At 46.1% G+C, this 17,857-nt stretch overlaps 1 protein-coding gene across 4 annotated transcripts in view; it reads left to right on the top strand.

Moving 5' to 3' along the window:
* The window catches only part of Ttc28 (tetratricopeptide repeat domain 28), an 818,517-nt gene that overhangs the window by 751,252 nt on the left and 49,408 nt on the right, over nt 1-17,857 (top strand). For all 4 annotated transcript variants that reach the window (XM_023711313.1, XM_023711312.1, XM_023711311.1 and 1 more), the window contains one exon: nt 17,396-17,536. In XM_023711313.1, the coding sequence (XP_023567081.1) occupies nt 17,396-17,536 (141 nt within the window). The remainder of the gene's footprint in view (nt 1-17,395; nt 17,537-17,857) is intronic.

The following is a 17,857-nucleotide window of genomic DNA, read 5'->3' as shown; positions in this document are numbered from 1 at the left end:
TGGTGATCACTCTTTAGATTCTCCTTTCTCATCTGCAAAATTGGGATTATCATCTCAACCTCATGTAGTGGGTATGATTCTTAAACAAGCTCATGTCCAGGAACCTCCAGCCCTTACCTGTGATATTCATGCAGTAAATGTTCACTCTTCTTTCTTCCTACTTATCTAAATCCCCAGAAACCATCAAGAGACTTGCCTTGTCCAACTTCATAACACCATAATTCTTTTTGTGTTCTTCAAGGACCTTTATCCCTGATGGGTCACCACTCTATCCCACTATGTCTCACATTTTTAGAAGTCTTCCTTTGAGTGTATCCATCTGGTCTTTTCTACCAGCTATTCTGGAGTGTTGTTGTTGACTGGTGGCTCTTGAAATATAGTCTATGTCGGTCATTATTTTGTCTCTACATGGAAAGGGATCAGCAAGTATTGAGTGAATGAGCAAAAGAATAAACATTCCCTGTGTTTTACTGTGCTTCCCACTCGGCACTGCCTAATAAACACATTGACATACGACTGCTTTTCCCTACCCCTTTAATACTTCCTCGCTTATTCAGACAACCTAATGCAACGATAAGAGTCCAACCCAGTCCAAACACATTGGACTCAAAGACAGGAATCCTTTTTACTATAGATACTCTTTCATGTATTCTGTTAAACTATGAGTAACATTTAAGAGCTAAAATTGATCTGAGATCTTATGTGATCAAACCCAGGAATGCTAAAAGTTAGATTAAAGAATCTGGATATTCAAAACCAGTTGCAATTAGTAAGGCATCTTGCTTTCACAGAGGAGGTACAGAGTAAGCAGAGTTTATTGGTGGGGAGAGATGTGGGTTATCTAAAGAGAGGGCAGAACATTCCAAGGGTGTAGAGTGACACATGAGCTGGGGATTGAGGATGGCAGCAGATCTGTGCTGGCAGGGAGCCCCTTGGGGGAGCTGGCTGCTCAATAGGACATCACGTTATGTAAAAGGGACAAGATGGTGAGTGGACGGGTGGGAAGCTGACAGCATTCCCCTCTGTTCTCTCCTTTGCAACACCTATATCTCATGCCTAGTTTGTGCCTGACCTCCTTTTATCTGGGCCAGAGACATGGCTCAAATGCTGACTTTAAGATGAAATCCAAATGACACATTTGGAACCCCACACTTCAGTCTGGAAATGGTTTTGCATTGTGCATGCTGCACACATAGTGGCCCTCTGAGACTGCTCCAAACCCAAGAGGGATCTCGGTACAGCCTCGGCTTGATATTTACTTGTCTTAAAATTAAACCAAGGTACTCATTAGAAGGCCTCATTTCAGCAAGCAGTCTGCCACACATAGGGCCGCTGCTCTGCAGTCACCACAGCGCTCCCTTAGGTCCCCTCCATCATTTCCCCTCCATTGCTGCCTTTGCCATATTGCTGGGTCCTGAAAAGCAGCTGCAGGAAGCCAGCCTCCTCATTTTCTCTCTGGCAGGGCCAGACACCAGCATATGCACCCTTTCTCTCCCTAACTGGGTTCCCATTTTGTTTTCCTAACCCACCTCAGCTCTTTGACTTGGAGAATGTATGGAGGTTTGTTTAAGCCATCCTCTGGCTAACAAGCGTGAAGGTTCTTTTATATATCGAAGAATTTTTTTAATGATGTAAACAGCTTTTTCATGAAAGGTAAAAGTTTGCATTTGCAGTGCTTATTCACAATTAATGTGATCTTGGCTGTTGTTTGTTAATTAAGTTTATTGGTACATTTTAGGTATACATAATGATCACACTCATCATAGGAAATTTGTATCTGTACATGAGATAGCTTGGTTCTCCCCTCCTTCACTCCCCTACTATCCCTTCAATCCCTCTTCCCCTCCTTGTTTACAAAAGCTTAGATTCCATTTTTCCCTTCTTTTCTCATTTTTTCAAAGAATGTTTCATCTGTTCTTTAAAAGTCTAAAATCAGAAATGTCCCACAGCAAGTAGTTCATTTTGCCCTAACAGGTACCAAGGTACATATTTTCTAGGTAAATACTGTATATACCGAATGACTTGCTTTTTTCTTTGGAATTTTTGGCTTGTCCTTCCTTTTCTGTAATCACTGAAAAGGAAAAGAGGAATACACTGCCCCAGAAACTACTTGTCTAGGTTCCAGGACCCCTGGGATACGTGCAGTCAGGGTTAAGCAGGAAGCAGGTGTAGCTCAGGGTTCTAGGGACTCTGCTTAATGGCCAACACCATTTCTGCATTTGGCATTGCTTCACAGTTTATGCAATAAGATAACTCTGCTGAAGTCTAAGCTATTTTTACCTTTTGTCTCTGAATTTGAGTTCTGCATCCTGAGTCCTAATGATACAGTTATTGCATTTTGTTGCTTCTCGTGATGCAAATACTGTAGTAAATCTTAGATGCAAAGGTCTCCAACCTATCTTGAATGGAAACTACTTTTAAATTTGGTTTCTAACAGCCACCACTTACTTATGTTTCTTTAAGGTTAAAAAAATGCAGACCACTAGCAGAATAATTTGGACCCATGTAGACTCAGTACCTGCCGGTTGAGAAAAGACAGGCTATCCCTGGATCCAGAGGGTGGATAGGCACAACCGCTGCCTCCTGGGCTGTGCTGAGCCCTAGCTTTCCAGCCTGACAAAGCAGAAGCCATTTCATTCCTTGCATTTCTCTGTGGCCGTCATGCTGATACATTTGCTGAGCTATGTAGACCGTCTCTGCAGCACCAACAGCTTTTATCCTGTTCTCACTCCACTGTAAACCCAGAAACAAATATTTAACCGGCTGTAGAGAGCCATCCACATGAGTGCTCTCCCTCTGGGGGTCTGCTGCACGCAGCGCCTGGCTGGTCCTTTCACGTCGCACAGGACATATAATATATTTACATCTTGTGTAACCATAGAAACCTGTTGTGTCAGGGAAGACTTTATGATTTTGCTCCTCTCCAGAAAGAGATGAATAAAGCCACAGGGCAACCTGCCACCTCTTATTTAGTTACTTTGTAATCATTTAGCAATTAAGGTTGCAGAACATATTTACTATAATTTTCACATCTGTAGACATTTTATAAAGCACTGAATATACATAAGGAAATAAAAACACTCGAGACATTATTTTAGAAGCCCCATAGCCAAATCAAATTTTTTTGGATTTCCTACACACTCCATACCTTATTATTCATTCTTGAGAATGGGTAGTCTTTTCAGTGGCAGCATTTTCTTCAAGGATCGCTGACATGAGGGACACACACCAGTTTGGGAGCTGGGAAGGGTTAGCTACAAACATGTTTAGATCTGGCTCTTCTGCTTACTGTTGGAGCCTCCTGGGCCAAGTGACTCTCACATAGTTTTAAACAAAAAAATCTATGAAATGGGAACGATGATGAGGTCATTTCAAGGAAGGCAGTAACTTAGGAGAAGGCCTAGCACGCTATAGTGGTTACTATATGACGCTGTTACCATTGCCTCATTTTTCATTTCCATGTTTTTTTTAAATACGGAATACACTATAAGTACATCCTGATGCCAGAAAAAGCTTGTTTTGTTTAGCACATATATGGCGCTTCATACTTATCAAAGGCTTCACAAATATTTATTAATTATAAAACCCCCAAGGGAGCTGAGGAATACAAATTCCATCTCTTTTCCAATTAATTCTGCACCTTTCCATTTGGCAAATACATATGTTTCCAGGCTTTTAATAGAGCAAGGAACCCCCTTGGCTCTTTTGTCTATGCCTTGGATTGTTTAAAGGAATTATCCACGATGTCGTGGAGTCTCTGGTTTAGCTGCTGGATGACTTGGGCGACCCCTGCTGGCTGGCTGCAAAATCAGGCTCGCCTGCCAAGCCAAAATCCGTGCCCTCACTCCCAGGCCCCATGTACACTACGCTCTCCTTATGCTGTTTGGACTATGGGTGGTAGGGTATAATCATGGCTGTGAAGGCATGGAGTTTACTCTTATTGTTATTATTTTCTTTATTATTGTTATTTAAATGGAAGTATTAGAATGCAGGGGAAATTTCCCACTAGCTAATAACCATTTAAGTTGCGTTCGGGGGCTTTCAGGACTTGACAACAGCTTTTCAAAATCTAGGGCTGTTAAACCCCCTACCGGGTTAATGTGGCAGAAAAAGACAAGAACGACACAAGCCAGAGGCTTTTTGTATGTGCTGTATCTTGAGCATCTGGAAGAGAGAAAGAGAAACAGATCCTTTCAGAAAATCCAATTAGAGCGAGAAGGAAATATGCTTGAGAGAGAGAAACAGGTTCTCCCCAGAGGTAAAAGACTTTGATATTAACAAAGGAAAACCCCGTATTCCTTTGACTTGCTTCAGAAAACCAGTGTCTCTGGATATCTTCACAGGAAGCAAATGCTGCAGAAAAATGGAATTGTTTCCACCCAAAGTTCAGTTTAGACAATAGCAGATAAGACCATTCAAAAAAATGCCACGGGTGTGGGGGCGCTGAGGCTTTCTGTGATTCTTCTAAAGGTATAGGAGTCGCAGTCTCCCTCTGACTCATTGCCCAGTTATAAATGGTCTTTAGAGTGATTTTAGAAGTCATCCCTTGCTTTAGGGACTGCATCCTCTAGGAAAAAATAGCCTCCCTTCCCTGAGTGTGCCTAGCATTTGGACACACGTTGACTCTCTCATTATCTATACCAAATAGACTTAGTTTAGCAGCTTTTGCTGACAATATTTGTATAGAAATTGTAACTGTATGCAATTTACCTAGGGTTAGAAGATTATAGATAAAGCGTTTGCACCCCTTCCAGTTTTCCTCATTAAGGGGCTCACAGTGCATTAGAATATGCATTCTCATTATGACACATTGCAGCTTGTTGGATTTAGAGCAGCTCTGAGGGGGGCAGTCTCACAGCCCTCCGTGGAGGTCTAGCTGTAGGACTCCCATTATAAGCAGGCACAGTAAGAAACGTGCTATAATATTCTCATTATCCTCAACCCTCATTTCTTTTCCATTTATTAAAGGGGTCATTCAGCTTTTTAATATAACTCACATTAGTGCAATTGTAGGAGACAGACGTCTTTATGCACTGATTCAGGCTAGGCTTCCCCGAACAGCTGGTGAGAGGCAGGCCTGTCTTCCACCCCCTGCCCTCGATGTGTGAAGCACCTAAGTAAAATGGGCCATGTGTAGCACATCTGCACATGTTCCTCCCTGAGGCCTTCTTGGCTCTTAGTGGACAAGGGAAATGGACTTCATGGTGATCTTCAAAGATCAATGAATTGAACGAAAGTGAAAAGCACACAGAGTGTGTGGGAGCTGCCGTGCAGCTGCTCCTGCTGCCAAGAGAGCCGAGGTGAAGCAGGGGCCTGTGTGTACCTTGAGCTTCCCAGCCCCTGCTGCCTTAGGACCTGCAGTCCCGCACCAGCTTCTGAGCCTCAGAGGCCAGGAGGCCTAGGAGGCACAGACCTCGATGCAGCTTCGTCCACTCCAGCCTTGCTGATGCTCACACCCCTGGAGCCTCGAATGGGTGCCAAAGTCCTCAGCGTCTGCCTTTAGACATTGTCAGCAAAGATAAGACCTACTTACTGGCTGTGCTAGAGGGTGAGTGATAATGCGAGAGGAGGACCCTGGCACTCAGGGATGACTTTAGTTGCTGTTAATCTCAATTTTGTTGCCCTTTGGGTTTGGAATTAGGTGCCCTAAAGATCAGAATGGATACCTTATCATAGATGCTCAGTAGAAGGACCCAGAGCTGCCTGCCTGACACAGTTCCTGTCCTCCATAGCCCCTCTGTGTGTATGTGCTCCCTCCACATAAGACCCCTGACGTGTGTTCTCCCTGTCCCCTCACCCCACGCAGTGCCCTCTTCCCTCATAGATGAGCATTTGCTGCTCCACATCATGCTTGCACGGTATGCATGTGACCCCCTGATGAGGTGGAACAGGACCATTATGAGCTCTTAGGCAATCCCTATTCAAGACGGGCAAAGGAAAAACCAAGTGGCATGGATTTGGAGCCAGTTAGGTCTAAGTTTTGGTGTTTTCTAGTGCTCTAGTCTAGAGACTGACCCCAAATGAACTGTGCTAAAACATATTGCCCTTTCAATAATCTACCTTTTCTCTCATCACCTCACAGGAAGAAAGTACTAGACTTCCAGGAAGGACATGAAAGAAAAGCTTCTTAAAATTACTGTAAAAGGACTGGCAAGATAGCTCAGCAGACTAAGCACCTGCTTAGGCAAGCACAGGGACCAGGTTCGATCCTTGGCACCCCAGGCCACGACAGCCACACCCCCAGGTGTGCTGAGCCAGCCACTGAGTCTGGGCAAGGTGGCATATGCCTGTAATCCCATCTCTGGGAAGGCTGAATACAGGAGGATCACTATAAGTCGGAGATGTGTAGTGAGACCCTGTACCAAATACATTAAGAAAGAAAGAAAGAAAGAAAGAAAGAAAGAAAGAAAGAAAGAAAGAAAGAAAGAAAGAAAGAAAAAACAAACAAACTGTAATACCACTGTTTGCTTCAAGGTGCACATTCTGTTTTTCTAGTAACTGGCTTGGTTCTCCTGGGAGGGGGTGGAGATTAACCTGCATGATGGGATTTTTTTTTTGCACAGACATTTCACAGCTATGTTGATAGGGTCTCCCCCATGACCAAGGCGATGATGAGCTCAGGGAGGCCCTTGGGAAGCCTTATGCAGCCACTAGCCTCTGGTGAGCTATCAGAGAACCCAGGCCCTGTGCTAGGGCTTGCAAGGACCAGAGACATGTGAGACAGACAGGACCCTGCCTCCACACTTAGCCATCCTGGCAGAGGCAAAGGTGAGCACATGGCATGGCTCTGGTCTCAGGAATTGGTCACCTGCTAGTTGATCTCCTATGAAGAGAGAGTCATACAGGATAGGTGTTAAGGTCAAGTAAGCTCTCTTAATGGGCATATATCCAACCTGGTTTTGGATGTATATAGACAGATTAGCAGTGATGGGGTAGAAATCTAGATCAAAGCACAGACCAAGGCAAAGCAAGAATGTGTACCTAGTTTGATGGAGTAGGCTTATCTCAGGCGGTCATGAAGATAAGATCCAAAAGTTGGGCTGGTGCTAAATATCTTCAGTCTAGACCCTGGCCTTCTGCACTAGCTTCTCAGTGGTGCGTAGCATCTGTGAATCCTTGAAGTTAGGGCATAGCTGTTATTCTGGCCTCCAGATCATTCTAACAATTTTGTCTTTTATTCTTAATGCCATATCTGTGTTTAGCTTCTAACAGTTTCCTCCTCCCAAAATATTCTATTCTGCCAACCTCACCTGTGTTGTTCCTTAACTCATCTCAAGTGCTGGTGGCTCTGAAGAAACAGGAAGGGCCTGCTCTCACCATGAGGCCCCTCTCCTGTCTCAAGATCCTCACGTCCACATACATTGGACACTTTGCAGCTCTTGGCTTGTGTTGTGGCAAATACTTATTTATCTGTGTTCAACTCTCTCCTGGCTTGGGAACTCCTCAGGTCACAGTCTCTGGAACTTGGTGTGTGTATGTGGAGGAAGGTTGTCTTAGCATCTTGCATTTTGCAGATAGTCTAGGATGTCCGAGTGAATGAGCACAGTATGTTCTGGACCATATGGAATGGACACTTTGTTCCCCCACCTTCACTTCTCAGAGCCCCAGAGCCTAGTCATTCATGAATTTCCACAGGCAAAAACAGATCTCCATGTAAGCAAGTATGGCCGCCTGCCCCTGAGTCCTGAGGCATATGAAAATGGGAAAGGATCTGGCTAGTTCTGTCTCCAACTTAGAGTAAAAGCCTGACTTTAGGAAGAGGACAAGGGTGCATCATTCCTCCAGGTCTTGGGGCAACATGACTTCCTGGACTAAAAGAAAAAACTGAGTCCAGGTAGAATCTTTTCTTCAAATAAACTATGAGAACTCTTTAATAATACCTCTTCCAATCAGTCTGAATGTAGTCATAAGCAAGATTTATTGCATTAGTGCCAAAGAAAAAAGTTTTCCCACCTACTCTGTTTTGGACTGGAAGCCTGAAGAGAGGAAGAGGTGCACTTACCTGCTGTGTTGCACTCTGCCATTGACAGGGGTGGGCATTGCCAGGGATGGGCAGGCAGGCAGGAAGGAGACAAGGCCTTCTTTCCCAGTTAGATGACTTTGAAGAATTGGGATCTATTTTCCAAGCCCTTTGGGGTGCCCTGCACTGATGGCTCTGGTAGGGACACCTCTCTACATACTCCTTTCAGCCCTGCTGTCCCCTGGTATATCTCCTCTGGACTCTTCAGGGCACCATGTTGGATAGAACTTGAGATGAACCACAGTTGGGTCCCTGATCCTTCCACACAGCCTGGCCCCTTGGCAGAGCAGGGTAAGAAGCCCAGTGAGATCACTTTGGAGGGACAAGGCACCAGTCCTCCCATGTCCTCTGCATACTGAACTTTCTGAGTAGTACCCTGAAAATGCCTCCCACTAGGTTTGGGGTCAGAATGGTGCTCCTCACTCCTCTCCCAAATAAGTTGGGATAGAGAGGCATTGCAAGGAAGAAATCTCTTTGAAGATTCTCATTCCTTCCTCTCGGGCCCCTCTGTGACCTGTGGACTAGGTGGGGTCCCAGAAGGCCCAGGACAGAGCTCAAAGCCACTTCCTCCATGCATCTGCACATGGGAAGAAAGTGAGGCAGAGCGCCTGTCCTGCCTGCTCGTTACTGTACTGACACCTCCATCCAGAAAGTTCCATCCTGAGGATCTTCCAGGCATACATACCTCTTGCTCAGGCTGTGTGCCCACAGCGTAGGACTCAGGCTGGTGTGAGATGGGAGGAGCTTCACTTTCTCACCTTTTAAATCAATTGTAAATATTTACCCCGGAATTTAGAGAAAGTGAAGATAAAGTGACCATACTATTTTTTCCAACTGTTGGCGTTTTCACAAAGGAGGGTGTTCGGCTGCTACATAGCGATATCGCTGAACATTGCACTAAGTGCGCCTTGTGGTAGCACAACACACTTTCCCTTCTGTGGTCGGCCTGCAACATGGGCTTGCACATGTGCTCCTGTGGGCCCTGTGGCACATGGAGTGACATTCTTCATCATACATATCAGGCATGGGGGAGCACATGCACGCCATCCTCCTGCAGCCAGTCCACGTGGAGTGATCAAGAATACAGTTTATTTAAATTCTTAAAAATATTGCTATAAAAGACATTGCCATTAAGCCCCTTATAAATATTCTCCCTCACTTCACATATGCATCACTCTTGCTACCTTCTGAAGCAGTTCTTGAGGTCCTCTTTTGTGAGTGTCCTTTGATGTACTTTTGTGGCTGCCACAATGTCCTGAATTAATTCAAAACAGTTACCTTTTCTGGTCATTTCAACTTTGGGCAAGAGGCAGCAACTTCAGAGTTAGAGCTGGTGAGCAAGGCAGATGAAGACATGCTGCGATGTTCTCACAAGCCCGCCTTTCTGTTAACTGGCACTCAGCAACGGCTTTCACCGCCTTTTTTTGAAATCACACCTGGTAAAGACTCACAAAAGAGGACTTCCAGAAGTGCTTCAGCTGATTTATATAATTTAGCACTGATTTCTTTATGTATTCAAAAAACTGATAAGAGAACTTATGAAATTATCTTGTCATTCTTAAACATTGCCCTGGTAAATGAAAGAGTACAAAAATTTAGAGGCAATAATGATAGAACAAGTGAGTTTAAAGCACACGGGGAGGTATTCTTGAGAGGATTAATGGCAATGTGTATTTTACTGTAATAAACATTTTAAAATTTAAACATTTACAACATCTGCCATATATTTCAATCATCCCTCACATTCACAGAATTTGGAAAGGGAAATGGCAAGGTCACTGGTTGCTATCAGGTTGTGGTTCCACACTGGGCACTCTGCTGACATTTGTCATCAGTCCTATATAGTAATTGCCCCATTTTACACTTAAGGAAGATGTGTCTGCTTGTCCTCGGTCCCATAGGAAGTGTCCCATAGAAGGAATGGGATTCAATCCTCCATCGCTCACTCTCCAAGGCTCTTGCTAACATGACACAGCATTCATATTAGTTGAACTAGGCTTTTACCATTGTGACTGAGTCAAATCTATGTAGAAGGGAGTTTGAGAACCACATTATCAGTGGAGAACTCTGTTGTCAGCAACTCTGTTCCCCAGCCAAGAAGGCTGCCCTCAGAAATAGCTGTGCCTTCAGCCAAAAACTCTTCCTCTGCGAAGATTTCAAAAATAAGACCCCAAGTAATGAGGCCTTCTGATCAATTACACTCTTCTGTGTTCGCGTACACAGGCCATCACACTAGCGGAAGGGAAACCTTCTCATTTGTCTGATCACTGTGTTTACTGAAAGAAGAAAAGCTAGGAAAAGACCTTGTGTTCCTCCTCCTCCTCCTAACACTTAAGTACAGACTGGATAATTTCGGGCCATGAGATAAACTGGAAACTCACAAAGCACTTCAGAATTAAATATACAAGTGTTCTGGATGTCAAAGACTGGAACCTTTTTTTTTTTTTCTTTTATCAGGTGATTTCTTAAGAAACCATTTCTGGAGAAAACTTTTATTCTTTTAGCAGCTTAACAGTCAAAGCACACTTGAAAATTTATTGATCATTCATGTGTATGAACACGCACGTGTATGTAGATTCCTGGTGGATGAATGTAATCATTTGCCTTCAGACCAACAAAAGGCTTGTACTATAAATAACAACTGTAAGATAATAGTATGGATTACAGTCTTGAGAGGATACAGAGAAAAGCAATGTCTAGAGTGAAACACAGGAGCAAAGAATTAAATCTAGTTTTATCCAAATATAACCTTTTCCAGATAGACAAGTGAGTGTGTAATAGTGACTGAACTTCTGATAAACAACCACTACCATCCCCTGAACAGTGTCAGCAGCGAACACAGGAGGGTCATGCTGATAGCAGAGTTTACACCTGTGGACTTGACCTTTGTCTTTGCTTGCTGCGCCATATTCCATGTGAATGTGAAATCTGGACTTGACATGAGTGGCGGAAGAATTTGCTAAGGCAGGCAGCCTTTAGCTTGTCCCTGCCCTCGTGAGAGACTGCAGCGCATCTTCCTCTGCATAGACCCACACTCTTGCTACTTGCTGGCTCTCTGTGTGACTATGTTTGAGCAACACCACTGGGGAGTTGCGGCAATGGCTCAGCACGGCAAAGCTGCAAATCTCCGAGGACATGTTCACCTCCTACCCCACCCCAACAATCCTCATGAAAGTGTATTTGAACCAGACAGAGACTTCTAATAAGGTCATGGGGTTGCATAGCTTCAGCACAAGCTTGTGCAAAAGAAGAAAACTGCAGGGCCCCTGGGCTGCGTGAGGTGGGCTTAGCTACTTAGCTTCGTAGCCACTTCCCTTTGGCACCTGCAGAATGGCATTAGAGGTACAAAATGTACTCTGCTCCTAGGCCCAGCATCCCACCTGCAAAGTCCACCTTGGAAAGCTACTTCTAGCTCTCCTTAAATCCCAGTACTCACATACTGGGGAAAGGAGCCAGACCTGCCAAGCTTAGGACAGGGGTCCATCTCTGGTTCAGTAAGCAATGAGGTATAAATACAGTTCTTGGAACCTGTGACCCAGGAGGTCAGAGAGGCAATTTCCAAGATGAGAATTTTTATGATCAGCTATCTACTGTCTACACCACCTCTTTCCATCCCATCATGTAGTCTGTTTCCTGCCCTAAAGACATCACTCGTCTGTTTCTTTGGCTCTTCTATTGGGACAACTAATGGAGTAGGGCACTTCTCCTTTTTCTTGCTGTCCCTAAAAGTAAGTCCCAGGCTCTTTTCATTTCAAAGGTTTTATAATGATCAATATGAAAAACAAGATGGACCGGTAAGTAATTCACATGGGAAAGATTCAAAGGAAATTCAGAAATCTTAAATCCCCAGAATCTCATGTCTGTAGTTTTAGACACTGCCAAATGACATTTGGGTGAAATGATACCTTTCCACTACTGACAGGCTGGCTGTGCACAGCCCATGGAGGCCCATTGTCCTTGTCCTCTGAACATGTTGTCATTCCTCCAAGACGTTCTCTGCTTCCTGGCGTGGATCTCTCAGCCCAGGGTGCTGCTCATTCAAACTCAGCCTTTGGAATCAGGGGCTTCTCAGTGATTGTGCACAGTGTCAACAAAAAAAAAAGCTTTTCTTCAAGTTTCACCATCTTTAAAGAGAGCTTTGCTGCCTTGGGTGGCTCCCACCCGGCATGGGCTTATGGGGTAGCCCACACCCTGCCCCGTACATGGGAAGCTTCTTGCCCATGGTTTCCAGCCCGAGGGTTGCAAGAGCTGATCTTTGGCAAGTAACTGGTCATCAGTGCAAGCGGATCCTGGAGGTGAAGGGGAGGGGATGAAGAAGGACTGGGTTAACAGAGTGATGCAAGACATGAAGTGTGCCGGTGTGGAGATTTAGCCACAGCTCTCAGAGGGATGACAGAGAGTGTGTAGTCGGAGAGATCAGAAGGCCACCCTTGCAAATGCAAATCCTCACTGGAGCTTCTTGCCAAGCCCTGTCCCCAGGACATGGCTCTCTGGGCCCTGACTCATGGCTGTTTTCATCTCTCTGGGGAAAGCTGCATGTGAACAGCGCCTGGAGTCTGCCTTTTGTGATGACAGGATTTATAGCCCCCAGAGCACTCAGGCTGCACATCTTGAAGGGTCCCTGAAACTGATGCCAGCAGGGCCTGCAGGCGCTGTCGAGGCAGCTGCCAGCTCCTATGCTCTGCTCTTCCCTCCGGTGCCCCTCCCAGCACTCACCAGGATGCACACCTTGCTGTCTTCACTTTAGCCACCTTATGCTGACTTTAGCCTTTTGCCCTCCCTTCCCGCCACGTCACTTAAGGCCCTGCCTCTGCCTGACTCAAGGCTGGGGACAGGTTGGGGTCCAGTCCTGGCTGAGGAGCAAGTGCTGGGCCAGGGGCCTAAAGCAAGAACAAGATGGTCCTCTATCTCCTGCAAGGTTCCAGGAGTCAAAGGATGAGCCAAGATCCTTAGATCTTAAAAAACACAAGGGAGCTGGGTGTGATGGCACATGCCTGTAATCCCAGCACTTAGGAGGCTGAGACGGGAGGATTGTTGCGAGCTCATGACCAGCCTGGGCTACAAAATGAGCTAAGGCCAGCCTGAACTGCATAGCAAGACATTGTCAAAAAAAAAAAAAAAAAAAGGAAAAGAAAGAAAGAAAGACACAAGGCCATTGAGGGTGTAGCTCAGTGGTAGTAGGCTTGCCTAGCATGCACAAATCCTGGAGTTCAATCCCCAGTAAAAAAAAAAAAAAAAAAAAAAAAAAAAAGCAGAAGGAACAGGGAAATGGAATACAGCTATGAAGTCCAGGGTTATGACAGGTATCCAGGGCTGAGGGTGCAGAACTGTCTAGACCAGAATATAAGCCAAATGGAGAGAAAAGAGTAACAGGGTCTTAGCGCCTCATATATGCCTACCTTACCAAGACTGGCAGCTGGAGCCAGTTGCCTCTTTGTGCTCCTCCTGCCCTGCCATCCCCTCTGTCCCTTGAAGCCTTTGGGATTCTTCCCTGCCAAACTATGTCACCATTTTTTTTTCCTGCAGAGCACCCCTTCTCTAATAATCCTTCTGTTTCAGATCATAGCCCTTAGAAGGGTGACCAAAATCAGGCCACAAGACTAAGTGCCCTGCTTGTATCTCTTTGCCTGTTCATATGTTCATTCTTTCTTCCTCTCCCACTCTCGTTGATCTCTGCATATTGCCTACATGTGCTGTGGGGACAAGCATGCCCACCCAGCACCTTCCCTGAGCCCCTCAGCTCAGGCTCTGCACATGAAGTCACCCCAACTCCAGCTAAGGGCCTGGCACATGCAGGCTGAATAAGAGATGTTCTTTTTTTTAAAATGTATTTGGGAAAGGGTCTCACTACACAGCTCAGACTCATAGTGATCCTCCTGTTTTTAGCCTCCCCGGTGCTGGGATTACAGGTGTGTGCCTCCATGCCCAGTCTCAGTGGCTGGCTCAGCATGCCCAGGGGTGGGACTGGTGCGGAATGTGGTGCTGGGGATCAAACCTGGCTCTGTGCTTGCCTAAGCAGGTGCTTAGTCCACTGAGCTATCTTGCCAGTCCCAGGTGTTCTTTGTGGTAGTGACCAGTGGTTAGTTACCAAGATGTAACTAACTTTTTACTTTCTGTCAGGATTCCATCGTAGCAGAATTTATTTTATGTTTTTAAGCTAAGAGTATCAAACAGAAATTTGAAACCATGTGGTCATTGGAACAGGGATAGTTTAATATGAAAAACTGTTAATTGTAAGAGAGAATAAAGTACAAAGGGATTAGCTAGCAAGAAGTGAACTCTAAGAATCATTCTAGACAGAAAGTGCCTGGAAGGCAGGTGTAACAAGACTCACCTGTTTAGCCCCTCCATATCACTTAGGAATCACTGCTGAGACAGAGAGAGTCAAGTCAAGTCTATGGGGGCCATGCTAGGTGTACTGTGGCATCTCTGGGGAGTAGCCAGGAGGGTGGGTACCAGGAGGGTCAGGAATAGGAGGACTGGTGGCCAGCACTCTTGGGACCCTGCCACACAGACAAGGCTTGTTTTGTAAATTGGAGGTTCCTTTATCTGTGACATCGCATGTTTGTTTTCCCCTTCAGCGTTAATACTTGGAAGGGTCAGGAGAGAGGAAACAATCCCATTAAGCATGAGCTTCTGAGGGCTCAGTCTGTGGCTGACAGCTAGAGTGGAACTGTGAGATAATGGAGCTGATACCGATCCCAGCCAATTCTTCTCTCCTTCGCAGAGTGCTGAATGACAAGCAGATTTCTCAGCTCCAAGCAAGCAGTTGCGTTCGGGTGATAAATGCATCCCTGGACAGAGGAGCTCATTTAGTGATATTTACCAGGGTCTCTGTGAATGGCTCTCAACTCCCAATGGGGCATTACACACCTTAGCCTCCTCACCTGTTCAGGACCTTCCTTACTTGACAACATGACGCAGGTCCTGGTGATTTGCTTAGCCGCTTAAAGTTTCCTCCTCTCAGCCCTCCCACCCCCCATTACCCCCTAGCAGAAGGAAGTGTGAAGTATGGGCCTTGAAAGGGGCAGGGACATGAGCAGTCATGTGCCACAGACCTGAGCTGGCCTCAGACCTGCTCTGCCACCTGTGCTCTCAGGCCGGAGCAGGGGCCTCAGTTTCTCAGAACCTCTCTTGGACACATGGGGACATAGAGGTGGGCCACAGGGATGTCATACAGATAAAACCAAATCTGTGCAAAAGTACTTCACACACTGCGAAATGTGCTCCAGTATAAGCCATTCACTCGCTCCGCAATTCCTCACACAGCAACTGCATGCCAGGTACTGTTCTGTGTCAGAGTGCCAGCTCCAGTCAGCATGAGCTAGAGGGAAAGGCAGCTAAAGTTCAGCTCTTTGCCAGCTACACCACGTTTCTGGGATCATTACCAGGGGTTCTGTGGGAGTTCATGAGAGAAATAGAACAAGAGAACATGGACAAATATGTATGTCATATAAACATGTATATGTAGACACATACATTTGCATAGTCATGTGATGTACAAAATATATACAAATAGGATATATCTTTACATAAAGAGATTGTGAAAATTATATAATTAGGTTAAGTGGTGAAGACATTTCATAATGAAATTTCTATAAAGAAGCCAAAGAGATTTATGCTAAGGAACTTAACTGTCATGGCTATGGAAACTGAGGAGCCCCAGGTTCTATAGTCAGTAGCCAGACACCCAGAAAAGCCATGGAATGAGTGCCAGTCTGAGTGGGGATCTGAAGAGAGGAGGCAGAGCAGTGAATTCTGTCTTACTCAGCCTTTTTGTTCTATTCAGGACTTTACTGGATTGGATGAGGCCTACTCACAGTAAGAAGGTTAACACACTTTGCTCAGGCTACCAGAAAAGCTAGTACAGGTACCCAGAGAAACAGCTAACCAAATATCTGCATACCCTTGTGGCCCAGTCAAATTGACATACAATCCAGCATTGCACCGGGGTGGACTTCGAATATAGCATTCAGGGCTTGGGGAGATAGTTCAGTAAAATAAGTGCTTGCCTGGCAAGTGCATTCAAATTTACCACATAAATTTGTATGTTACATCTCATTTAGCCTCCAGAATAATCCAATGAGGAGCTTATTATCCTTCTTAATCACAGATATCAATAGCCTGGCCATTTGACAAAGGTCAGGATCTCCTTAAACCCAAATCCCCATGTGTCAAGCCTCTTCCCTCACAGTGACAGGAAGTATAGCCTTCCCAGAGTTCCACTGGGCCAGCACAGGAGAAGCTGCAAGTGGGTGATCTGAATTTAGGGCTCTGCACTCTCCACTCTACACTAGTCCTCAGTCATCAGGAAACTGAAAGTCACTGTCCCATGGGATAAGATTATCTGTGGGTGACAAACCAGTGGGCATCTCTACCAAGTTCAGCGTGATCCCCGTGCCCAAGGAATGTCAGGACTCAGAGCTGAGATGGGCCTGGCTGAGTCTCCATGGGTGGTGCTGCAAGTGTGGGATGGCGAGGTTGCTGCTCGCTGTGAGGGTGGGCAGTATTCCTTTGGCCATGAGTCCTAGTTGCGGCTGTCTTTGTGTCCTTGAGGCGCAGTGCAGGACACTTACAACAAGGCTTCTCTCATTTTTGCTGTACTGATGAATCAAGGCACTCCTGGGTTCTGTTTATTCAGGATACACTGCCAAGCATCTGTTACAGTCTATCAGAGAGGGACTAATTAAAGGGTCAGCTCCTCATGCTAAGATTGCAGTAAGTGTCCCTGAGTAGCCTTTCTCAACAGTGCCTACACTATGGGCTGGGGATATAGCTCAGTGGCGTAAGCGCCTGTCTGGCAAGTGCAAGGTCCTGAGTCCAATCCCTGGTACTGCCAACAACAACAACAACAACAACAACAACAACAACAAAGCAGCACCTACAGTGTCCAGCATTGCAGCCCCTGTGGACGTGCCTATCTCCTCATTTGGACACACAGCTTTCTAGGCTGTGTGTCCCCATGCCAAGCCCAGCACAGTGTAGATACCCAGTCACTGGTTCTGAATGGGCTGGATAGCTGGGGTTATCCCACAGCCATATGTACTACAGCCCGGGCCTGTGGGGAAGGTACCTAGCCAGCCCCTCCAAATAGAGGTTACCTGGCATGTGCTGTGCCTTGCTGGACCCTGAGACCACGGGGTTTTTATTCACAGCAGAATGGGGTACAGCAGGCCATTAACAACTAGCCAGAGTTGACTGAAGAAGTGACACGAGAAGCAGGTCTGGGGCCAACGAGAGAAGCAGGAGCTCTTGCAGTCAGGAGGCATGAGCACCAGGGCTTGTGGGGTGCCAGGTAGGGTGGGTCCTCAGAGCTGACATCAGAAGCTCAGAGCCTCCGTTCCCTGACTGGCTTTTCTGTTGTTCTTCCTGCAGGGCCTGTGCCAGCAGTGAGACCGAGAGTGAAGCCGGAGACATCATGGACCAGCAGTTTGAAGAGATGAACAACAAACTCAACTCTGTCACTGATCCCACTGGCTTTCTGCGGATGGTTCGCCGCAATAACCTCTTTAACAGGTGCGGAGAGCCTTGGCCTGGGCCTGGTGCAGGGCAGCGCCCAAGCCTGGATTCTGTGCTTTCAGCTGAGGCTCCTGCCCGCTGAGAGGTGCTGGCCAGGTGGTACGGTTACAGGCTCAACCAAGATGCCAGACGCCCCACACTCTCCAGGGGGCTCTGCTTCCCAGAGGGCCCTAGCTCATATGGAGAACAGTGACAGGCTTGATGTAACATTCCTCTTCCTGCTGGGAGAGGAGGCCTGGGGGACAGTTAGCTGCTTCACACAGATTCCAGGCTGACTTCCTGACCTGTAAACGCAAGCCAGAGAAGCTTCATGCATGT

This window comes from Octodon degus, unplaced genomic scaffold (assembly GCF_000260255.1).
Source record: "Octodon degus isolate 3935 unplaced genomic scaffold, OctDeg1.0 scaffold00021, whole genome shotgun sequence".
In the NCBI taxonomy this organism is placed as follows: Eukaryota; Metazoa; Chordata; class Mammalia; order Rodentia; family Octodontidae; genus Octodon; species Octodon degus.
This window is presented reverse-complemented; position numbering and strand designations above follow the sequence as displayed.